This window comes from Barbatula barbatula (genome assembly GCF_947034865.1).
Source record: "Barbatula barbatula genome assembly, chromosome: 24".
Classification (NCBI taxonomy): domain Eukaryota; kingdom Metazoa; phylum Chordata; class Actinopteri; order Cypriniformes; family Nemacheilidae; genus Barbatula; species Barbatula barbatula.
Genome location: NC_136787.1, coordinates 1,215,992 through 1,241,716, shown reverse-complemented (window position 1 = coordinate 1,241,716; position 25,725 = coordinate 1,215,992). Strand labels below are relative to the sequence as shown.

Here is a 25,725-nt window from a genome sequence, read left to right as displayed (position 1 = left end):
TCGTGTCATTCACGTTCAGATCGATCTGGTTGAGCAGCGCGAGGCTCTTCGCGAAGCATCATTTACATTAGAATAAAACAACAATCAGACGCATCATGGCGCAGGCGCTTAAAGAGCGATTCGACAAGTTCCTTCACGAGAAAAATGTCATGACGGACGCGTTGGAGAAGATAGAGAAGCGCACAGGAGTGAAGAGGCAGTACATCGCGTGTGGTGAGTCACGTTTCTCCAGGAAACACGCCATCAATAACAACAGTTTTACGGAGGGTTGTAAAACAATAAAGTGGATTACGACATCAACGTCACTGATAACGACCACGGTGTTTTTTTCCCTTGTTTGGCAGCTGTTATCGCGTTCATCGCTATCTACCTGGTGATCGGATACGGCGCTTCTCTTCTCTGTAATCTCATCGGGTTCGCCTATCCCGCCTACATATCGTGAGTTTGCATTTTAGTCCATCTTTCTGCTCGCGACGAGCTACTTCACGTCATTGTGACGCCATTGCGGCGGTTACTGGCAGAGTGACGTCATAATGGTTAAGGACCCTACTTGTCGCGGCACCCGCCTGACTCAAACACTACTTTGTCACAGTACTTGTATTTGCAGCATATTCATTGTGACATTTAATGTCTAAATAATGTCAATGTCATTTCTTCAGTGAGGGTCTCGGCCTTGTGATACCTCAAGACCACTTTTGAAATCAGCCGAAGTAACCGCTTTGAAAAGCGTTTTGTTAATGGTGGTTTAATTCTTGAGTGACTGCTGTGATGGCAGAAGCAGGTGCCACCCAGTATAACATTCACTCTTTATCAGATGCAAATAATGCTCGTTTACTTGAATCATCATGAAATGTACATTATACAAGTATAAGATTGACACCTGGATGTTTCGCGTTATAAGGAACGAAGGCGTTCACAAGTTGGCACTTGAGTTAACAGAACTCACTCTGAATCAGAGTCAAGTCAGCTTTATTTATATACGCGCTGTTTACAATGTTCATTGTTACAAAGCAGCTGTACAAGAAAACATCGACTATAAGTAAAACATAAAAGGTTATGGAAGACAAAACACAGGTCAAATATCAGACACACAATAAATTCCTATATGCAGTGTTAATGAAATAAAACTATAATATTCTAGCAGCCCCCCCGGCCAGGCAAACAGTGCAGAACAGTATGCAAACGGTGACGAGGAACCCAAAACCTCAGAGGGAAACCAGGCGTAACCAGGGGATTCCAGTTCCTCTCTGGCAAAAACTGCTGCCTCTGCACAAGCTCGACAGTGCTTGCACAACAATGCTAAATATAAAATAATTATATTTAAGTCGCCACGTCCTTTGTCCAGCTCTATCATCACAGCATTTGTCTGTAGGACACATACACACACAGGGTCCATCGGATGCACTTGTGATCATAGAAATATTTGAAACTGGGTTTATGTATTTCTGGTGTGAAACTAAAAGCATCATCATGCAGGATGATAAATGAATGTACCATACTGTACTCCTCTCAGAGTATTCAGATCAGTACATTTGTTTTCTACAGCACTTTACACTCTTTTGCGAGGTAGTGTCAAAAGTAAAAACAAAACATTCAGAAATATGTGGAATACATGGTTTATATACACAAGTGAAGTAACAGAAGGTTTCGCTAGTGTGAATATGTCAAATATCACAGTGGGACTGTTCGGCGATTATTCGCATCTGGAATAAAAGTTTGTGTACTGTGCATATAAATACAGTCTCTCACAGAAGTGAGTACACCCTTCACATTCTAGTAAATATTTTATTATATATTTTCGACACTACAAAGTGTCATTTCTTCAAAGTAGTGAGTGTACAAGCAGTGTAAGTTTGCAGTCCCCTCAAAATAACTCCAAACACAGCCATTGGCCACGAATGTGAGTACACCCCTAAGTGAAAATGTCCAAATTGGGCCCAATAAGCCACTTTCCCTCCCCGGTGTCATGTGATTTGTTATTGTTACAAGGTCTCAGGTCTGAATGGGGAGTTGAATTGGGTGCCATCGCTCTCACACTGGTCACTGGAACCTCATGGCAAAGAACTCTCTGAGAATCTGAGAAAATGATTGTTGCTCTACACAAAGATGGCCCTGAAACTGAGCTACAGCACGGTGGACAAGACCATACAGTAGTTTAACAGGACAGGATCCACTCAGAACAGGCCTCGCCGTGGTCGACCAAAGAAGTTGAGTGCACGGCTCAGCGTCATGTCCAGAGGTTGTCTTTGGGAAATAGACGTATGAGTCTGCCAGCATTGCTGCAGAGGTTGAAGGGGTGGGGGGGGTCAGCCTGTCCGTGCTCAGACCATACGCCACACACTGCATCAAATTGGTCTGCATGGCTGTGGTCCCAGAAGGAAGCCTCTTTTAAAGATGATGCACAAGAAAGCCCGCAAACACTTTGCAGTTTGCTAAGGAACCATGTCCTGTGGTCTGATGAGACCAAGATTAACTTATTTGATTCGGATGGTGTCAAGTCAAGTCAGCTTTATTTATATAGCGCTTTTTACAATTTTCATTGTTCCAAAGCAGCTGTACAAGAAAACATTGACTATAAGTAAAACATAAAAGGTTAGGCGAGTCAAAACACAGGTCAAATATCAGACACACAATAAATTCCTATATGCAGTGTTAATGAAATAAAACTATAATATTCTAGCAGCCCCCCCGGCCAGGCAAACAGTGCAGAACAGTATGAAAACGGTGGTGAGGAACCCAAAACCTCAGAGGGAAACCAGGCCTAACCAGGGGATTCCAGTTCCTCTCTGGCAAAAACTGCTGCCTCTGCACAAGCTCAACAGTGCTGCACACAACAAGACAAAATAAAAAACAAAGTTAGATTTAAAATTATCATTAATAATCTAATAGCGGCTGAAGTCTTGTAGAGTCCTTCGTCCAGCATTTGTCAGGTCTGGGAATGGATTGCGTCCTGCCCGCTCTGGTAACCTTGGAACAATGAGACAAGACTGGCTGAGAGAAGAGTACTGTTCTGCACTCTTTGATGCAACAAATGCATCAGTTGTTATTGGAAGTGTTCCTGGTTCCAGTTGATTTTATTAGTGCAGCCTAGATCTTTGAAATACATATATTATGATGGTGTAGTGTATGCAAGATTAAAAAGATGCGTCTTTAGTCTAGAGCAGCTGTTCTTAACCCAGGGGGGTCGCAAAGAGGTAGCCAGGGGGTCGCTGGAAGATTTATTTTGACCGTGTTTAAAATGCTCGCCTTATACCACCACCTGCTGGTAACATGAAGTAACACATTAACTGGAAGTTATCACACGTGCTTAGCAATTTAAGGTTTCATAGCTGGACTTCTGATTAGACATGGACCGGTTTTTAATTGGTGCTGACAAAAGAAAGTGTCCATCTGAATCAAAGGAAAAGCAAACTTGATGAGAGCACCGATATTGCCGGAGAAGCGCAGTTGTTGGTTTACGTTCGATTTGTTTGACGACGGACAAATTAGGGAGGATTTTCTTTTCTGTTGCCCGCTTTGTCAACGCACAACTGGTGAACAAATTTTCGCCACATTGGATTCATTTGTACGTGAACATGACATTGCATGGAAGAACTGTGTGGGAATGTTGTCAATTTTAATATGATATCTTAATATTAATATAATGGGGGGGGTCGCAAAACATTATTGTTAATAAAAGGGGGTCGCACTTCAACAAAGGTTAAGAACCGCTGGTCTAGAGTGTCAAGCGTGTGTGGCGGCAACCAGGTGAGGAGTACAAAGACAAGTGTGTCTTGCCTACAGTCAATCATGGTGGTGGGAGTGTCATGGTCTGGGTCTGCATGAGCACTGGGGAGCAACCGTTCAGTGAGGGAATGCCAACATGTACTGTGACATACTGAAGCAGAGCATTTTCCCATCCCTTCGGAGACGGGACCACAGGGCAGTATTCCAACATGATAACGACCCCAAACACTCCTCCAAGACGACCACTGCCTTAAGAAGCTGAGGGTGATGGACCTAAACCCGGTTGAGTATCTGTGGGACATCCTCAAACGGAAGGTGGAGGAGCTCAAGATCTCTAACATCCACCAGCTCTGTGATGATGTCATCATGAAGGAGTGGAAGAGGACTCCAGTGGCAACCTGTGAAGCTCTGGTGAACTCCAGGCCCATGAGGGTTAAATAATGGTGGCCACTCAAAGAAAATACACTTTAAGCCCAATTTGGACATTTTCACTTAGGGGTGTACTTCCTTTTGTTGCCAGCGGTTTGGACATAAATAGCTGTGTTGAGTTATTTTGAGGGGACAGCAAACTTACACTGTTATACAAGCTGTACACTCACTACTTTACATTGTAGCAACGTTTCATTTCTTCAGTGTTGTCACATGAAATATATATAATAAATGATTCACTAGAATGTGTGGGGTGTACTCACATCTGTCAGATACTGTACATAAAAATGAATACGTTTATATATATATATATAGATATATCATTTAAATTATTTATAAATGTTTATATATAAAACATTTCCTAAATATATTATTATATTATTCTTTTGCAGTTGTAGAATTTAGTGTCTACTTGTAGTTGTACATAGCTAGCTACTACTGAGGGAACGACACAAGATACCTGTGCAACCGAACACATCCAAACTTGTGTGTAAAATCAAGCAAACGCCAACCCCACATTCACTCTGCGTGATGTTGTGCCTCAGCTATTTTAAAACCTGCTTTATGTCTGAAGTGTGTGTGAAAACTGGGCCAACACATCCATTTAACACTGTATTTATGGTTTCAGTGAGGTAAGCAGACACACGCTTAAAGAATGATTAAGATTAATTCATATTTTATAAATCCACACATAGTATACCACTTTTTGACTTCATAAACCTGCACAATCCATCTTTAATGAACGTTATGAAAGCCCGTTCAGAATGAACATATGGCTAAAATGTTGTAAAGGTGTGTATTTCTCATACAGAAATCCGACATTGACATATAGTGAATAGGATATGACATTTTAGATTTCATAAAGAGACTACTAAGTGGTGTTATCAGGGCTGGGTTTGCCAAACCACAGAAGACCTCGTGACTCATGTGTGTGTGTCAGCAGCTCTGTGACCACAGAGATCCGCTGCTCTCTTAACTTCACATACTGCCATCGTACAAACCATGGCTGTGCTTCTAACAAAACTAGCAGGCATTCATGTGCCGTTTTACTGTCTGTTGTTTAGTTTCATCCCAAAAAACCATCAGAAGTTTAGTGATCATTAACATGATGAAAGATATACTCATAAAGCTTGTGGTTTCATATTCTTTTGTCAGAATCAAAGCCATCGAGAGTGCCACCAAAGACGACGACACCAAGTGGCTGACATACTGGGTGGTTTACGGGGTGTTCAGTGTGGCAGAGTTCTTCGCAGACATCTTCTTCTCCTGGTTTCCATTTTACTTTTTGGGAAAGGTAAAGTACGGTACTTTATGACCATATGAATTAAACTGCAATAGATGGTAGTGTTTTAATGTCAGATGTGCATATCTTAGTTATAAATGACAGAGGATATATGGCTACTGTATTTTGTTGTTTGACCTGAAAGGTGTGAAAACTGTCAGTTGACTTAGTGCTGTTAAATGTCATTTTCTGTTTAGTGTGTGTTCTTGGTTTGGTGTATGGCCCCCACTCCGTCGAACGGCTCAGTTCTGCTCTACACAAAAATCATTCGCCCCTTCTTCCTGAAAAATGAAGCCAAGATTGACAATGTGATGAAGGACCTCAAAGATAAAGCATCAGAGGCTGCAGACAAATTCAAAGATGAAGGTAAACGCCATTCTTCTGTCAAGCCTTTTGTTGAGTCTGGCCAACACTGACGTTTTATTTTTGATTTACAGCCAAGAAAGCATCTGCCAACCTGATGTTTGATGAGAAGAAGAGCACCTAAAAGTCACTGCCATTTCAACTGCTTCAGATCCTCACAGGATTTTACTTTTCCAAACAAACGTCGTCTTTCTTTGTTATTATCTGACGAGTTTAACTTCTATTGTCTGCCTTCAATCTAATCGCATCCATATTATATTACATCAGATAACGTGTCAGAGCTGAAGATACTAAGTTATGCTAATTGTGTTTCAACATGTACGCCGTCTATCATATAAAGCATAAATCCAGTGACGCGCCAATGCAATGCTCTTATCTTTTCAATGCCTTATCGCTGTATGATAGTAACGTATTATGCAAATAGATTGAATCTTTCGATTCTCAGATGTATTTATATGGAAGATTTAATGTTTGTAAAAATGTCTCATCTGACTATCACGAGTGGAACTGTAAGCATATGAATCTGACATTTCAATTGAACGATTAAACGACTATTGAAAGAAAAACATGGGCGTGAAAGTCAATTGTCATTACATCCCTCAGGGTATCAAAGTGTGACGCTGTGTGTCTTAATAATAAAAGACTGTTTGCCTGAAGATCATTTACGCATAACTGACATACAGCCACCAAATCTCTTCCATTCATCTGGGATCATTTTGTCCGGACACAAGATTGTACTAAAAACCCAGACAGAATAAAATCCACTGACGGTTCTAGACTTTTATCATCAAAATTAAACCTGACTGTGTGTACTCATTGACAAAGCAAACACTATTTTGAACCAAGTCGGTTTGCAGGTGAAAACAGTGATTTGAGTTTAATGACTTCATAAACAATTATATAAAACAATTACTCTAAAAATCCATGCATTTTCAGTGTAAATTTGGATTTGAAATATAGAGTTCTATATACATCAGTGTTTCCTGTAACAGCATTCTGACTCGGGCCGGTCACCACAAATACATTTGGGCTGCATAGAAAATATTACATTATTGCCAACAGTTCTAGAAAACAAGAGGAAAGCTGATGATGAGCATGTTCCTGCGAGACCTCACACACGAGCCTCTGGATACCATTAACCCTCTCATGTCCTTTTCCTCTCGTTTTCTCATCAGGGTGCAGGAATTTGACGAGGCCTACCGCACAAATTAGGAGTAAACGACAAAAAAAACAAAAAAAGAATCCAAAGAAAAACGTTCCTACAGAATACACACATGGAATATATTCAGATAGCCTGAGTTGATGGGGAGAAAGTTGAGGGTCGGGTAACTACACCAGCCTGAGAAAAGCCCATTTGATTTACTTTACAATAATTTACAGTAGTACAATGTGAGAAAGTGACATGATCGGACGTACACTAAAAAGCCCAGATTATTTTACAGCCAAAACAGATTTTTAAATAATAATTCAGACATGAATGATCAAAATTGGCAAGGTGGTCACTAAACACTGTAAACGAGGTACTTTGGAAGGTAAACCCCAGTCCTTCGGAACACCCTCTAAAATGATAGACTGATGTATTTAGCATCCTTTCATGAGCCGCGTTACGTGTCTGGATCCGTGACGGTGAGACGTGGATTTGTCTCTTCTCAAGTTAAAAAACAAACAAACAAACAAACAGAAAAACAGGAAAGTCAATTTATAAAAATAACGATTTAAAAAAATTACTCTGCGGCGGCTGCGAAGGATGCAGCCGATTCTTAAATACAAAAATAAGCGGATTTATGTTTCCTCCCAGGTGAGGCCAGAGCTGCGCTCCCTGAACCCCGACTGTCCCCTAAGGCATTTCCTGTGTGTTTGTGTCTATGGCTGATTGAAGGAGATGATGAAGTAGAAGAGAGCGTTATGTCTTGCGGCTGCTCCAGACCCGTTCCGGTGTGCTTCTGTGATCGGACGAGTACTCGAAGGGCGAGCGAGAGTCATACGGCGAGCGTTGCTCCCGGGGCGAGCGCTGGCCGCTGCCTGAAACCCGGTGGTCTATCTGCCAGTCTGAATGGTAGCGGTAGTCCCGTGATGATTTGTGGTGAGTGTAGTCAGTGCCGGACCGGTGCTCGGAGTGAGAACGGTGTTCCCTCGATTCCTTTGAACTGCTGTCCGACCGGTGATCTCTGCTGGAGAAATGATCGTCTACCTTCCTGTGCTTGCTGTCGCTGTAATATCTGTGAAACGTCACGATCGTCAAATTTCTTCAATTCATACACTAGATGACACAAGAGCGACTTTTCGTCAAGTCAGATAAGAACGTGCGTTCACTGACCTGCTGTCCTGTCGATCTCTCTCTCTGTAGTGGTCTCTGTCTCGCTCTCGGTGGTCTTTGCCGTTGCTGAAGGAGGGGTGCGGTCTCTTCCTGGAGTCTGCACTCTTCCTGTACGAGTCGGGAGGGTGACGATCTTTGCTTGGTTCGTGGTAGCGAGATGAGTGATGTCTGTCAGAGCTGCTGCTGTCTCTGCTGCTGTCGTCCTGCTGCGACTCCTTTAGCCGCTCCGTATCTGACAACAGCACAACAGCATTCAGCGTTATATACGTGCACGCAAACAAGACATTTAAGCCATATAAGATACATGTGTGAAGACAAACCTGAATGTTTAGAGCTTTGTGTATTTACAGTGCTAGTGTTCTGTTCCAATGTCTGAAGAAATGAGACAAACTTTAGGTATAACAGCAGCATTCAGTTTAAAACAATGCACAAATCTCAGAAACCTTGATGTCGATGCGTTCATACCTGAGCATTTTCTTGTCTCTTCTTGATGGCGTGCTTATAGAGTTTATGCAGCTTTCTTGCATCAAATTCGGTAAATTTGGAAACAAATATCCAAAGATTTCTGGAAAACAAAAGAGTTTACAAGCAATCGTCACTATTATATCAACCTTCACTGATATAATGAAAAGATGAATGAAGTGCTCTTACTTCCTCCACTGTTTGATCTGTTCAGGGTTGCTGTATTCTCGGAGACACTCGGTGATGTGATCTCCGATTTTGATCAGGCACTGGCGTGTATGTTCCAGCTGCTCTCGCTCAGACAGGCCCTTCTCTGGACGATCCAACTGCTTCAGCGCTGCCTTCACCGGCCTCATGCGTTCCTTACACTGAAACATACAACACTTCATGTCGTCAAAATATCCTCTCAGTCATAATGGAGTTTTATCCAGTGAGTGAGCTCTACGAAACTTTCTTTATATAAACAAATGTATTTGCTTGAGAACAAATATGCTACTGACAGGCCTGGGCGATATGACTGAAAAAAAACAATCACAATAAAATGATCCATATCAGTCAATAACGATAATTATCAAGATAGATTTAAATCTTTATTTCTCTTACGTATAAGGCAGATTTTAGCTCCTGTGTGGAAACCAGACTGTGTTATTAAACAACTGTTTATTGCAAGAATGTGACAAACAATTTCCAAAAAGCTGAACATAAAAAAAATGCGATGTAGAATTTACAGAAAACACAGCACACATGTAATATGGCTGAGACTGATAAATTATATCGCAAAAACTATAGTTCACGTTTTATCGCCCAGCCCTAACTGACAGATGTACATGTTTTAATGATGTTCACATTAGAAGGCAACAGCCCATTTAGGTTTACAGACTAACTCACCACGCTGAAGGTCTTCTGGTCCAGTTCTTCAGACTCCTCAGATGCTGGAATATTCTCTCCTCCTGCAGAGACGGGCACAGGTGTGTCTGCTGCCTTCTCCCTCACTTCCGCTTTCACATCGACAGCCTGAGAACACAAATCAACGGCTGTTTATGCAAATACTGTATTCAATACCCAGCACAAAGACAACAGCGACCAACTGCCTTCTCTAAAACCAGTCGCTCTTGTCATATATTCAGATGTGTTATTGACTGAACCTTCTCTGTGAGAGACTCTTCCTCTTTGTGAACGGGGTCTGGCTTGATTTCCTTCTCTTTAGATTCTCGTTCTTTGCTGTCCCGGCCCTCCTCTTTCTTCTCTTTTTTGATCTCTTTTTTCACCACCTTCTTGATCTCCTCCTCTTGCTCTTTAATCTCAGGCTCCTCTTCCTCAGATGACTCCTCCTCTTCCTCCTCCTCGTCGTCGTCCTCCTCCTCCTCCTTAACCGTTCGCTCTGTGACGCCTCCTCTCCTGTTAGGTGCTTTCACCACAGCGGGTTCCTGTGAGAACACAGATAAACACTTGAAGGCTCTGTCCCAATAAAACATCTGAAGCCCTCGTAGGCTTCCTCGGTCAGTAGAGCACCGTGCAGCGAGCAACACAAACCTTCTCCTCTTCATCTTTGTCATCCTCATCTTCAGAGCTCTTTTCTGACGGAGGAGCTGAGGACAGACTGTTCATCACCTCATCGACCTTCGGTTTCACAGTTTTATTTTTCTTCCCCCGTGGCTTCCTCTTCCGCGAGTTTGCCTACGGAACAGAAGCAATCATCATTTACATCATCTCTAGAATATTTATGTATTCATGCTTGTACATGTGGTTCTTTGGCTTTAGAAACATTAATAGAAAATATGATCTTATGTTGTTCAAATATTCAAAAGAACTCCAAATGTTTGAATACAAATCTTAATATTATAATAAACTCCTGCTTGTGTGGATGTTCATTGAGTATTATTGGCTGTGCGTAACCAGCATGACTCACCGTGCCAGACTGCTTCTGGGCTTCTTTCTTGGCCAGGTCTTTGCTCAATAACTTGATGAGGTAGTCGGCTCGGGTCTGTAGCTGTTTGGCCTGGGGTTTCTTATCAGGATCATCTGGAAGGAGCTACAACAAAGAAAAAGTTCATCTTTTAATGCAGTGACTGACACTAAGGATGGCAAATATGAACAAAAACTGAAAAGTGATTCTCAGGGCCAGGTCACATGGCTTTTTCTGCTAGCCTGGTCATGTATGAGCTTTAACATAATCAATAAATCAACTATAACAGTACACTAGAGCACAACAATCATTTGTTCATGTTCTTGTCATTGTGTACCTTGTGGGTGAGGTTGAGATCCGGATCCATCTTGATCATTTCCCAGCTGCCATAACCGTACTCATAGATACCGATGAGCAAACTGGAGTCGTCCTCTTTACCCCACTCGATGTCAAAATGAGCTGCCTTTGCATGACATGGAATTATATACCTGAGGACATCCCGGAAAAACACAGCAACGGATTAAACAGCTAGAAGTTTGTAACACAGCTAAGGAAAGCAGGATTTCCCACCGGTGAATTTTGTTGAGTCTCAACATGATTTCACAGCGGCTAGTTCTGACACACCATGGATGTCTTGAGGATTAGTTCTGCTCTTGTCAGTGTGTAATTACCTCTTTCTCTCTTCAGGGTCAGCAGGTATGGCCTTGTGTAGAGGTGCCAGCTCCTCCTCATGAGAGATCACCAGTTTGGCATTGACCTGAACCCCTGAGATCCTGAAGGTGGGTCCTTTCACCTTCCCTCTCCTGCCTCCTGATGACACAAGCGAGAATAAATCAGGACAAGGGTTATTCTCTCCAAATCTTCGTTTTAAGATGTCAAACATGATTTTCCTTAGAAATACTTGTATCAACAAATTCCCGTTGTATTCATTTAAAACAAAATATGACACGTTTAATTTTTTTTTGTGGTGCAACAGTGTTTCATGCATTCTGCAGGACTGTCCTTACGCTGTTGAACATGCTTAACACGGTCAACCTGTTAAAAAACTAGTTGGACGTATGACGTAGTGTTTCCGTGCTTGATACACTCCCCCAGCACACCAACTTGTTTCAGGAAAGTTCTAATAGAATATTATACATGTCAAAATTCTTTAAATGTGGAATAAGTCTTGGACACAGCGTGACAAGACAATATTACATTTTTAACTAGAAAAATATAAAGTAATTAGTTGTCTTGCCATTTATAAGGTACTAGTAGATGTGTTTCTTCACATAAAATCAAACTTAATGTAAATATCATCATTACGGAGGATGAGAATATCAGTCCTGGACACTTCCACTATTTCATCATTTTTATTTTACATGAATATTCTGTCAATGGCTTTTTTTTTCTATTTGAGAATGTCAAGAAGAAAATTCAATTGTGTGTTTTAATTTCAAACTTTATCGGGACAGCTGTGGCCTGAAGTGCCCTTGAGCAAGACACCTTACCGCTGATTGCTCTGCAGTAATGTACCACTGTAAAAAACTACTTGTAAGTCGCTGTGGATAAAAGCGTCTGCCAAATTAATAAATGTAAATGAAACTGATGTTCTGTCCGAGGTAGAGAACACAATCATTTTTATTATGATCATGTTTTGTGTAACCGAATTGTATGTCTTATAATTCAAATCTTTACTGCCATGATGTTTCAGTGGTTTCGTGAGACACTGTTTCCATAAACCGGATGGGTGAGTAAATATAGCTGTAGTTTTCTCTTACCCGAGGTTCTCTCAGGTCCACAGGGATTCTCCTTCAGCGTCCTCACACAGCCGTTGTGAACGGTCTCAGCCAGCCGCCGAAGATCATGCTCGGATTTATCCACCAGCTCAGCATCACGAGCGATAGCATCCAGTCTGTCAAATACAGAGAGTGAGGTCAGAGACAGGCCACGATGCTTCCAAATAAAAGTATAATGGCTATTTTACCTTTCTAAAGGACCACCAAACTTCTTGTAACTTTTGATAAACCTGTGTAAACAAAAAAGGTGTTATTACTGACAAAGGGTACAGGGAGTATGATAGTATATAATGTCTTCAAGTGTGCATTTAAGATTAACACAAAACTACGTCTTGTGTATTTTAACACATAATGTGAAGTTGCTTTTGCCATAATAAAAGGTTTATTGGATATAATAAATGCTATCAAATCACAATTTGTTTTCTGAATTTACAGTAAAATCAACAACATGGAAATATTACATTGTTACTCTTACTGTGATGCACATATTTGGAAACCGTGCTTTACCTGCGTATCTCTGCATCAGTGAAGCCCTTAATGTTCTCTCGTGGAATGGTTCGAGGTCTTCCTCGTTTCTTGGGCCGCTTTCTATCTGAGGTAGAATCACTGTCTGAAACAGAGTAGCGCCTGTTCCGGCTGCGTCTGCCCTCATTTCCATTAAAGCTGATCTGTACAAAATAAAATGCAGCATATTGTTTTGAATATTTCAAGCTGAATGATATAAATCAAATGTCTAGAATTGGATGTTATGAGAATTTGATGAGTTATTACGTCTCTCACACGTCTATTGTTAAAACGCAAGACCTGATCTAGCAAACATCAGAAGGTATGACTAGCCTGTTTAGCACATTTTCTCATGCGGGGCAGTAAATAGATCTCTGCCAGCTCCTTCTGTCGCTCCTCCTCCTCCAGTCTCCTCCGCTGCTCCTCGGGGATAATTGAATCCCAGTTCTTATTGTGTCTATCTGTGTCCATGTCAATTTCCTCATCGTCCATCATGGAGAAGTTGGCCACCTGCACGTAAAGGCGTGTTCATCTTGAATAACTGTTTCTTGTGAGGAAACAGGAGACGTGAGCGAGTTTTAAAGAGTAAAAACTTTACCTTAAACTGTGAGAGAAGTTCTTCTCCTACAGTTGATGGTCCAGGGTCATTCTCTCTGGTCTCCGCTCTCTTCAGGATCTCATCGATATCCATCTCCTGTCAATTACACAAACACCACACAGGATGTAAAAAAAGTACACACACCCTTTGGAGAATTTGAATTTCTTAGTAAAGCACAGAGTGAATCCAAACTGATGTTGTGTTGTGAACGTCTGAGCTGTTGACAGGACAGACCTGAGGTTCCTGCTCCTCTCCCTCCTGCTCTTTAAAGAGCTCTTCTGCACCAAACTTCAGGATAGCAGACAGCTCCTCCTTGTTGAACGGAGTGGAACTGAAGTGGATTCAGACAATCACAGTAAGATTTTGCAGTGTTTATCAGAATAACACTATCAATGTGATAGATAAAAGTTCGTCGGGTTATATCGTGTGTTGTACCTGGACGGAGCGGCACCCGTGTGAAGAACTGTCTTCCCTGTAGTGTCCATCCTCTGAATCACCAGATGATCTAATACCATTTTCTTCTTGGCTCTCTCAATAATCTCCTCCTCAACTGAGCCCTTTGTCACCAGACGGTATATATTCACCTTAAAGCAAACAGGGCACAGTAAAAATAAGTGAGTGATGTATGCGCTCATGGAATCAGAGCAATGCTCATGTGCTTGTGTATTAAGCAGACCTGTTTCTTCTGTCCGATCCTGTGAGCTCTGGCCTGGGCCTGTAGGTCATTCTGAGGGTTCCAATCCGAGTCGAAAATGACCACTGTATCCGCAGAAGCCAGATTAATGCCCAGACCACCTGCTCGCGTAGACAACAGGAAGCAGAAGTCCTGCAAAATCAAACAGAAATCTCATTTTAGTAATATACCATTTTGTTAACTTGTTTGTGGATTTCATTTTTTTTATTGCCGTTTACTGGACAGTTCATCCAAAATATGGCATCATTTACTGACCCTTAGTAAAAGTCTTTGGTCTGCTAAACACAAAGAAAGACATTTGAAAAAATGTCCAATCTCAACCCCCATTGATTTCCCTACTCTGGCAGTAAATGTAGGGTGAGATCTGTTTAGTTGCTGACATTCTTCCAAATATCTTCCTTTGTGTTTAGCGGAACAAACACATCTATACGGGTTTGAAATGAGCCGAAGGTGCTCATTTCATACTTTTAATATTTGACGCAATAGAAAGCACAACACGCACGTTGCAGTACAATTACATTTGAAGCACACATACCTCTGAACCCTCGGCGTTAAAATGATCCAGCGCCTGCTTCCTCATCTCACCCTTTATAGAACCGTCCAGTCTCTGAAAACACAAACATTTACACATCTGTTACTCAAACACTGCTATTAAGCTGAGTCGGTTTCCAGCTGTGAAACAGCGTCTTCCTCTCACCTGAAATAAGAACTGCCTGGACTTCAGATACTCAGCCAGGATGTCCAGCATCCGGACCATCTGAGAGAAGATGAGCACGCGGTGACCTCGATCCTTCAGCCGAACCAGCAGTTTATCTAAAAGCACCAGTTTCCCACTGCTGCGAATCAAGTGCTGCAGACAGAACCCCAGAGAGATCACTAATCTAATTTGCTGCCTTTATGGTTTAAAACCTTTCAAAATGGCTATCGTGCGCTTATATGCTATGTAACTTTCTAAAAGTGTGGGATCGTTTCTCCTACTTATCATTCATCTTAGGTCTGAACAGGGCACGAGAATGTTGTCATGTCAGGTGAAGGCATGAACACAAACACACACCTGTAGTCCCTCTTGTCTGCTGTAGAACTCGTTCTCTTCAGGAGGTTTGATGAGGTAGCAGTGGTTACAGCATTTCTTCAGCTCCATCATGATGTTCAGAAAGCCTGATGTGCTTCCCTTAGTGCCTTTACTCAGGGCTTTATAGTTCCTCGTCAATATCCACCTAAACAAAGATGTGCACAGAGAGCTTCTGACTATCCAAACACTCGAGAGAGTTCAGTTCAGACAAAACAACTTCATAAAACCTTCTAGCTGACGGTTAAAATGTCTTATGATTTTTGCACGTTCTCCATTGTAAAAAGACCAACTTATTGGATAGTTGGTAACTACTGTTACTGGGATGTGTGTTATGACATGTCACAGACTACAATTCCACCAACTTGAAGCCAGGAACGGGTGCACTTTTATTACTGCTATACAACATGAAGTTCTCTTACTTGTAGTATTGTTTCTGAATGGCGCTCATCTCCACCCTGAGGATCTGCTCCACCTTGGCAGGCAGCGATTTCTCCACATCCTTCTTGACTCTGCGCAGCAGAAAAGGCTCCAGCTCTTTATGAAGGCTGGTGTAGCCCGAATCTCTGCCTTTCCCATGTTCCTCTTCAAACATCTCCCACGAGTGAAACCTGCACACATGCCAACACGGATCTGCCACACATCTAAACCCAGATCTTCATTCAAATCAAGTCTCACGCTACACGCTGACGTGAAAGCGAAAGTTTGCTCACTTCTCGGGCATGATGAAATGCAGTAGAGACCAGAGCTCTTTGAGGGAGTTCTGCAGAGGTGTGCCTGTAATCAGCAGTCTGTGGTTAGACTTGAAGTCCATCATGGTCTTATAGAGAAGCGAGTCGTCGTTCTTCAGCCTATGGGCTTCATCTACACCAATGAACGCCCAGCTCACGTTGCCTAAAAATGACTGCAGGACCAACAAAACACAGTGAGAATTTTCAGCACAGGTATTTTAAAAGAACCAGGCTTGAAGTGCATCAAGTTTGCATTAAGTTTTTTACATATTATTTTTTCTTTATAAATATATAAAATATATATTCTTTATATATCCTGGGAAAACATTGTTTGTTAGAGATCGGGTAACATGCTATTTCATGCATTCTGACTCCTTTACGCTGTTGAACATGCAGGCTTGTCATGCTTAACATGGTCAACTTGTTAAAAACTAGTTGGATGTATGATGTAGTATTTCTGTGCTCGATACTCTCCCACAGCACATCAAATTGTTTCAATCAAATCGAAAGTTTTTTGATAAGTCTGGATCCCGGTTTTGTAATAGGGGTCCTATTCCTTTTATTGGGCAATTCTCCCAAAAAAAACAATATCCATGGCAAGGCGAAAGAAATAGGCCACCCAAGCGCCAACCGACGGGCAATAGGAAGACCGCTTATCAAGATTGAATGCGTTTATTTTGAGAAAAATGCATTTACTTAAAAATAATAATTAAATACTTTGAAATTTATTTTGCGTAATGGCCCGACAGGCGAGTTTAGTGGGGAGACCTTTCAGGACCCAACTTTATGCCTATATGGAAATTTCAGCGTGTTGAAGACGTCGCAGATGTGGAAATATTTCACGCTTGAAACAACAGAAAGCAGCACAGCTGCCAGTGTGTAAGTACTGTTGCGCGTTACAACACGACACATTTAATCAAACATCTTCAGAAGCATCACGGAAAAGATCACGAAGAGTTTGTACAAGCGAAACGCAAAAAGGACGAATTAAAGCACCAAACCTTGCAGGAATTATTTCAAAGGGAAGAAAAACTTCACAAAGACGACAAAAAAATCTGTAAAAATCACAGAAAAAGTTGTGGAATTGATTGTACTAGATAATCAGCCTCTCTTTGTTGTGGAAAATGTAGGCTTCCGTCGCCTGAACCGCGTTAGTTTACCATCGCGTAAATACATTTCTGAAACAGCTTTGCCCGAGTTATTTTATAGTGTCGTCGCATGTTGCGGATCAGTTAAAAGATGTAAAATCTTTGAGCTTCACTGCTAATATTTGGAGCTCCGACGTGTGTCCCATTCCCTTTTGAGTTTAACCGCGCATGGGATGGATTCTGGTTACGCATTGCAGAGTGCTGTGCTACATGCTAAAGAGTTGCGAGGATCACACAGAAGCAGCGTGATTTCAGCTTCAATCAAAGAAATGCTGGATGATTGGAAAATACAGATTGTCTTTTGGATGACTCCATAGCTTGATTAAATGTAATTTATTTCAATTATAAGTTTAGCACAGTGTTCTTACTAAAGATGTCCGTCATACTGTGTATATTATTTATCTTAGTTTTGATGTATTTCATGAATATGCAAAGCTTGACTTTAAGCAGATAAATTTAATGACTGTGTGAGTTACAGACATTCTAAACCTTAAAAGGTCAACAATAACTGATATCGGATTTGGATCGGTATCGGCCGATATTTGAAAGTTCAGTATCGGAATCGGATCGGCAGAGAAAAACTGGTATCGGTGCATCCCTAATTATCATGGTCACATGACTATATGAAATGATAGGTTTTCCAGGCCCTAACAGAATGTTAGAAAAAATAATAGATGTTACCTTTGTCAAGGTCCATCTGGTGCAATGGTTTTATTTGACCCGTCTCATACTATAACTCATACACCTCCAAGTCAGGGGTTCCCAAAGAAGTGGTCGCAAGGATGTGATGATATTTTAAATATCGTATCACACACTTTATACCGAGGTATTATCGTACAGGGAGATTTTGTTACTGTTACATCCCTAATGGAGAGCAAAAGACATACCTTATCTTTGAGCAGAATTTCATAAGTAGTGAGAAGGATGTTCAACTTTAAGCGTTTGGTCTGCAGATGCATCCATTCATGTGTCCGGATCTAAACGAGAATCACAAACACTTGAGATTAGCAGAACATAAATATGCACAGACTCAGATAACAAGCATAGCAGATAACAGGTCTCCAATCGCAATTAGGTGGGGAAAAAAACGTCACAGCACCCACAAATGATGGTAGTGGGGCTGAGGGAACCTGCTTCAGTTGTGATTTGTAAAACGGAATTATCCTTAAGACCTTTGAACTCACAAAAACCTCCCTCATTTGCTTCAAATGTGACATCAAACACAGGAAACATTTTAACAATAACATCTTTCTGCTGTACCTGCGTCTCATTGGCTGGTGGTCACAGCAGATACAGGTTTAGTATTTGTAATAAACTGCTTATAAACCCGTCTGATTGAGAAGCAATCATTTTTTGAGTATGCACCCTCTCGTGTTTTATGCACTCATACCATGTTTCTGCTGTTGATATCACCCAGGTAGACGACAACATTCATCTGTGGAGCCCAGAGCTGGATCTCTCTCTGCCAGGATGTAAGTGTGGACAGTGGCACCACCAACAGGAAGGGTCCGTACAGCTGATGCTCATTAAACAGGTAATTCAAGAAACTGATGGTTTGGATGGTTTTACCCAAACCCATTTCATCTGCTAGGATACAGCTGTTCCCTCTGGAAAAGCAAAAGAGTTATCAGTGATACGGGTAGAGGTAAAACACTTTAGAGGTTTATCAACTGTGTTCATTCTCCACACGATTGTAAATCATTCTGCAGCCTTTGCCTTAGGAGGTTAATAAATGTGAATTTGATTTATCGGATCAAATAAATTTGACATATTTTTCCAAAGGAAACATCTTCCCAATAATGCTAAACCCTAGAATATTTGTTGGGGTCACACAGTTATTGTCACCACAAATAATTTACAACATTTCATCATACGGTATCAGAAGAAGAATGTAAAGATCATGAGAAACATTCAATTCAAGTGATTGTGAATTCTAATAAAAATCCATTTTAAATGAATAAAACCTACTTGCACCAGGAATGGGCCATCCAGTTCAGACTGTCCAACTGATAATCCCGCAGCTCCAGACCTTCTCCACCGATATAGTGAGGCTGTTTCTTCATGGGCACAAACCGAGGTCTCTGTTTTAAAACCTAGAGAAAACAACACAAATGAAGTGATCTGACACGTCACGTTTCCTAGTGCTCCGCAGTACTTCACAGGCGCTCACCTTGCATTCTCTCGATGGGATGGTTTTACTCTGGTTTCGGCTCATGTAGTCAGTAATGCACTTCTGAAACTTTCTGCCGATGAGCGCTCCATCTTCCCAGCTGCACTCAAAGTACGGCAAACCCTGCCATTTACACAGGTAATCTGGATAACCTGCAGCCGACTTCTGATTTGAATGTCCTGTGAGTTTAAGACAACAGCAGAAATAAATAAACACCGTCTGCGTTGACTCAAAATCTGGAGAGTTGAGAGCTTCCTCACCGATGATTCGCTCTACAATTTGGTATTGTGAATGCAGGTCATCCATCAGTTCCTGCTGACAGTTGAGGTATTCCACATCTTCAGGTGAAGCAGTTTTCAGCCTGCAGACATAAGAAATCTTAATCAGCATCATGATTGATGCACGTGAACTACAAGAATTGTCATTTTCCAGAAGCATGGATACCATTTCTTCCTTTCTTGTTCTTTCTTCTTGAAGTTGTCCAGTTTCTTCATGCCCTTCACGTTCTGTTGTTTGAGGGTTTCCTCCGTCTCCCAGGTGTTGTGAATGTGGGACCAGTTCTTCCATTTGATCAAGTATTGCACATCTCCTGACTGTCTGTTGGGGTCATAGTTGGTGTTGGGGTCGCCGTCTGCCTCCACAGCGTAAACTGTCGTTACAGCTCCCGTTGCTGTAAAAAAAAAACGGTTTTCAATTCAGGCTTTAAATAATGCTGACAAAACTGTCTAAATTCCAAAAGTTATCAATTTAACATTTCATGTTTGTGGTCCTCACCTCCTTTCCGCCCTATCCTCATTTCCATCACCCTCTCTAGAGTCTCAAACTCATCCTCTTCTGGTGGTGGGACATCCTCTCCACATACCTCCACCAGGTCATCTGAATCGGTCTTCAGTTCCTCGTCCTCTTTGTAGCTGACGTTGACCGTGGCCTGCCGCCGCGGGCCGGCAAGAGCTTTCTTATAATCGTCCTCATCATCGGAGGAAGAGGGCGAGGGCTTCTGCTTTAAAGCTTTACTCTTTTTGCCATTCCTTGCAATTGCCCTAAGAGAAGAGCAAACATATAATAAATGCACACTATATAAAAGGCATTATAAATAGCAAAATGTCTGAAATACAGGGGAACTGCGGCAAATGGTATAACAGGTTGTTTGCACATGTCACGGCACTGCGTGAAGTGCCGATGGAGGGTAGGAAGTGATTTTCTCTATAGGAATTCACTATCACAAACTCAAAATACCTGTGTTTTTGATCAAACCATGAAAGGTGTTTTTATTGTGTAGCAAAAGTTGATGTTCATTAAGAGGGTGAATGTGCGCATTGACTGAGAAATGCAGATAAAAGTGTCTTGTGAACCTGAATCTGCGGTTGGGATAAGCCGAGCTGGAAAACACTTAACGGCGTTTATATACCTAAACAACCACCAGGTGAGCTCAAATTTACGGCTCAAGAACCTTGTCATGGCGCTGCAAAGATCGAGTCCTGATTAAACTGATAAATCTCAACCATTTAAGGTCATTATAATGAAACATACTGAAACAACGACCACTGAAAGTTTTTACGGTTTGTCTTTAAATTGTAATAAACACTAGCTACTGTTAAAAGAACAAACACTTATTCCAGGAATAACAATAGTGTCACTTTAAGCTTGTTACTCATTAAAGTTCATTTTAAAGAAACCACATAACAAGCCGGCGACAATCTGAGAACATAAAACTTTTTCGGTTATCATGTTTATGTTTGACATCAGTGATAAACAAATGTATGCATTTTGGTTTCCGTGGTTGTTTTTGGTATGTTAAGCCGTTTCCTTATAATGGGCTTATAATGACTTGCTGCCCTGCAGCCGCGCCTCATGCATCATAAAAACCATGTGACTGCACACAGACAATTAATGGACATTTTCCTTAAACATTGTGAAACAATGCTGTGCCACTTACAAACTAGATCTCGCTTTAAAACTATTTACAAAACTACTTGATAATAATGAATTATATTTACAAACTGGAATAAATCACGTTCATTACCAATGAACTACCAATAAAGTGACTATTTTCCACATGTAAAGGAGGAATGCAATAAAGCATCTCCTCTTGACGCGTATGCTTGCTTTCACAGTTCCAAAAGTCTGTGCTGTGCGTGCTATATGAGGTGATTTTGGTTATATTTTTTGTATCATGCAGTGCAAAGTCCAGTCTAAGTAACGAACCATGTGCATTCACAGACAAAGAAGTGTTAATTCATTTTTATTTGTCCAAAACATTCAGTAAGTGAATCCAGGTGCCTGCGGAAAGTGCTGCCTCACAGCACAGGTGATGTGCAGAGACGTGATCCTGCACTGGATCATAGCCAGCTCTCGCGCTCATATGCGCTGGGGGTTTCGGTAACCAACCTTAAAAACATCCCATTTCTTTACATCATAAATAATATTTTTGCGAGCGCAGTGCGTTTGCTGTACCACTGCCCATATAACATAAATAGCATAACACCTCTTTGAGGGTGTAGTCGAATTAGGCTGCTCCTATCGAAGTCTCAAATCTTCGACTATTCGGGGCATCCATAGTTTATTTCAAATAGACTTGCAAGCAAACAAATAGCCACGCTTTGCTAAATGTGAATACATAAACAAGAAGTGGACCATAGAGAAAATTATTTGAATGACTGTACCAAAATATCTCGTGCAAAGCTGCTTCGAAAACACAGCACTGTAAAAAAAAAGATCTGACACGAATCTCACTTGTTTGGAGGTTTTCTGCTCTTGACTTTGTGACTGGGCTCATAGTCAGACACAGACTCCTCGCTGTTCCCCTCCTCTGCTGAGGACTCAGAAGAACCACTTCCTGAACCAGAGTCTGAACCTGAATCCGAGTCTGATCCAGACCTGAACACACAGAAAAGCATAAATGCTCAAAATGAAATCCTTCAGACGGTCATGTCATGTTCTGGATCAACAGACACTCACTCACCCTTTACTCTTGCTCTTGGAGTCATCATCTGAGTCACTACTAGAGGAATCCTGTAGGAAAGAAAAGAAGCTAGAAGATTAGAAACTAGAAGACGGAACACGGTTGTTGTTTGAGAGAGTGACTGTCCTACTGGACCTCATCTGAGCCGCTGTTAGAAGTGCTCTGTGGCTGATGATGGAGCTGCTGCTGCTGCTGCTGTTGTTGTAACTGTTGTTTTCTGATCATGGCCGTCCTTTGTACCGTCAGTATACTGGGGTTGGATTTCCAAAACTACAGCAAAAATAGAATAGTTTAGAACTTTGTTTACATTCAGCTACAGCTTCAGTTCATGTATGAAACGCTGTATGTGCTTTCTGGCACTTTAACATTTTGGTAAAAAATAGGTGTTACCGCTGCTCCGTCAATTTTGTTGCCTTGATCATTTTTCTCCTTGGCCTTCTCAGAGTCAGAGTCTGATTGGCTCCCAGAATCTGAGCCACTTCCTGACTCGCTGCTTCCTGATCGGCTGCTGCTGGAACTGCTACTGCTGGAACTGGAACCAGATCCCGATCCTGACCCAGACTCATCATCTGAGTTACTAAAAACACACACAAGAATTATGATCATGGAGAGCAGATTACACATTATCATCCCTTATAAAACATTAGATTACATTCAACTTTATTGTCATTACACATATACAAGTACAGTGTAACAAAATGTAGTTTAGGTCTAACCAGAAGTGCAACTAGCAAGTGCAGGATATACAGTTAGAATAAATACAGAATACAATATGAGAGAATATTATACAGTGGGCATGGACTATGAAAATACGACAGTAGGTATTTTCTATGAACAATATATACCGATGGCTATATACTACGAACATTAATGTACAGGCGGCTATGAATAGATAATTATTATGAAAATACTATCACGTTGCTTTTTAAAAGAAATAAATTGGACTGGTGATTAAACCACCACAAACTACATCAGAGAAGCAGCACAACAGTAGTCCATTTAAATATAGATATGAAGAGTTTGGATCCAAAATGAGATTTCAAAAATCATGTTATTTTACTGTACATTACAATTAATATCAATCTGCAGTTGGTTGGTTATGAAGTAAAGCATACTAACTAAAAAAATACAGCTAACTAACACAATACAACACAACAAAAGCATGATAACATAATAAAAAACATGATTTGTTTTTAAATGGAGTCATCTCATTTTGGAATCAAACTCTTCATATATATCCTGGCTTCAAACCGTATCTTTTTTTTCTTCATTTATTATTCAAACACACAATCACATCTTACAGCTCAATGTTGACGTACACAAAATAAACCTCACTGGCTCCTGGTTTGTCTTATAATATCATGTGACAATTAGTCATGCTGTGGGATGCCATGAGGTTGTGTTAATGACGGGAAAGAGTGTGTGTGTGAAGTATTCTTTTGTGTAACATTAAATCAATCATTTGTCTTTACTTTGCCCCAACATTAAAACTGATGTATTACCTTGACTCTCCACTGCTGTTACTGACACTTTCATCCTCACTGCGTCCAGCCATCTCGAACGGATCAAATGTAAAAGGATCAGTGTCTAATAAGATCCTGTACAGTCTGTGTGCAGTCCACTTCAGAGCAGATCACCTATAAGAATTGTGTTAAATACTCCATGCCAACTGACCAGAATAACAAAACATCCCACAGCTGACATACAAACAAACAGAATTGGCAATTCCATGAAATGTCAATTTAGTCAAATATATTTTTGTTACTGTGCTTAAACTGCACATGAATCAACATTTAGAGGATTAGATATCCACGTGACATCTCTCTTCAAGTTGTTTTATGTTTAGTGCATGATTTTTCATAGACAGGATAAATATGTACATGAAAGTTACTATTTTATGTTTTGTAAAAAAACAGGGAGGTTTGTGCAGTTTAATTCTATATTAATCCTATATCGTTTGTCGTCTCCCCAAACCGTGTTCTTTTTTGTCACATCCATAACGCATTTTTATTTCCCATTTTTAAAGCAGCAAACTTGTGCATATAGATATTTTTAAACGTCTATTTAAATGGGTTTAGTAAAATATAAACAAATGGTTCACTATATTGTTAGCAAATACATCCTCTAAGCGTTTTTATGTCACATTCATAACGCAAAATGTCACGTCCATAACGCTGGAATTTCCCAGCGTCAGAATATACAGATGTACAAAAGCTGTAACTAACACATTCTTTTGAATGAGTTTAAACTCTTTCTCCTTCAATGCATCGCAAGAGGAGGTGAGACATTTATTTTCACCATTTACTGTCGGAATAACAGTGAGGTTGTTCACATTCAGACATTCGTAGATGTTTTCCAAAGCAGAACCCCAAAACGAGTCGTAAAGAACTTTAGTATGATGTGTTCGTGTAAAACGAAAGCGTCTGTATCAATGAATGAAGCTCAGTGCGATGTTCTCTGGAGAGGCCTCTTGGATTCAGGCCTAGAAAGCCGCGGGTTTTCCTTTACTGCGCGAGCGCCTGTGGCAGCGCCATTCTGGGCATGACGGCGCGCCACTGTCCGGGTAGCTTTGCGTACATTACCAAAAACACCCCTCGCTTTCCACTTCATTCGGGTATGAAAGTTCACACGCTTAATCTTTACCCAGGACTATGGTTTTTTTTTGTGTCCCACAAGTAGCTCTGGATTGGCGGTACACTTCAAATTCTTCCTCAGCATGTTTCTGTATTAGCCGGACTGGCTATGTTAGTTAAACATGCTAACGCTTTAACAGAGAAGCGTGTGTTAGCTAGTTGTCTGCCGGTCGACTAACAATTTAGACGAGCACGTTATTAACAGCCAATGTTTTTTAGTGTTCCAATGATATGTAACACGCGCTTATATCTCATCTGCACCCGTGTAATCACTTATTGATTTAAGCAGTTGGTCGCGCTAGTAACTCCGTAGCCTCAAGCTAACAGAGCAACCTCACTCAAGAGAACGAGTTTAATGGGATACACAGCATAAATGTACCCGGCGTGTCTTAAATACCCCAAAACGAGCTTTCGAAAGAACAGACTCTGGATTTTAGTTTGATCGGACTGAATTCGAACAGTTATCAGACAAACATTATCCGACAATCATGCTGTTGATTCCTGTAACGTTAATGCGCCGCTCAGTTTGTTTTCATCACTCTTGACCCCCAAATACACTTATATTCCGCCGAATACATGAATCCCGCACTGGTCGGTGTTTTATAGAGAAGTCCCCTCAGATCTCACACACAACTGCAGACACATTAAAGGTGTTTTCGGTTACCTGTCTGCCCGTACACCGCTGCCAGACTCTTTCTCTGCTGGAGCTCCTACACTTTATTCTGAGGCGAGAGTTTCTCGTTTTCCCGTCCGCGGTCAAGTGCGCCTCGCGTTTAGATGCGAAACAGTTTCTCGTATTCCATACGCTGGAATCACTGATAGAACAGAAGGCATATTTCAGCTGTACATCCTAAAACAACCGGCCTCCGCCATGACGCGCTCGAGCACACTGACTGAGCGCGGAGAGACGTGTGTCGTCATCCGCACCCGCGAAACAGACGAACGTTTGCTGC

General features: G+C 41.2%; 2 protein-coding genes across 3 annotated transcripts; one reads left to right on the top strand and one right to left on the bottom strand.

Annotated features, from left to right (window-relative positions):
- The first annotated feature begins 7 nt into the window (after positions 1-7).
- reep5 (receptor accessory protein 5) lies at positions 8-6,590 on the top strand. The gene is made up of 5 exons (XM_079448174.1): positions 8-213; positions 345-438; positions 5,311-5,449; positions 5,635-5,803; positions 5,875-6,590. The coding sequence occupies exons 1-5, from the start codon at positions 96-98 to the stop codon at positions 5,922-5,924; spliced, it is 570 nt and encodes a 189-aa protein (XP_079304300.1). The 5' UTR covers positions 8-95; the 3' UTR covers positions 5,925-6,590.
- chd1 (chromodomain helicase DNA binding protein 1) lies at positions 6,561-25,725 on the bottom strand. 2 transcript variants are annotated; one of them, XM_079448169.1, is made up of 37 exons: positions 25,437-25,725; positions 23,642-23,776; positions 22,530-22,716; positions 22,275-22,409; positions 22,140-22,189; positions 21,911-22,054; positions 19,952-20,217; positions 19,622-19,847; positions 19,438-19,538; positions 19,178-19,356; positions 18,976-19,100; positions 18,398-18,614; positions 17,895-17,984; positions 15,842-16,032; positions 15,551-15,739; positions 15,114-15,276; positions 14,757-14,909; positions 14,595-14,666; positions 14,042-14,191; positions 13,801-13,949; positions 13,600-13,696; positions 13,366-13,461; positions 13,101-13,277; positions 12,771-12,931; positions 12,452-12,493; positions 12,246-12,379; positions 11,157-11,295; positions 10,823-10,973; positions 10,489-10,611; positions 10,113-10,256; positions 9,725-10,006; positions 9,468-9,593; positions 8,769-8,947; positions 8,583-8,682; positions 8,438-8,489; positions 8,118-8,349; positions 6,561-8,019 (listed from the first exon to the last, which is right to left on the bottom strand). In XM_079448169.1, the coding sequence occupies exons 2-37, from the start codon at positions 23,692-23,694 to the stop codon at positions 7,704-7,706; spliced, it is 5,391 nt and encodes a 1,796-aa protein (XP_079304295.1). In that variant the 5' UTR covers positions 23,695-23,776; positions 25,437-25,725; the 3' UTR covers positions 6,561-7,703. The 2 variants fall into 2 exon arrangements, with proteins under 2 accessions (XP_079304295.1, XP_079304294.1); XM_079448168.1 differs by having other exon boundaries at positions 19,178-19,538.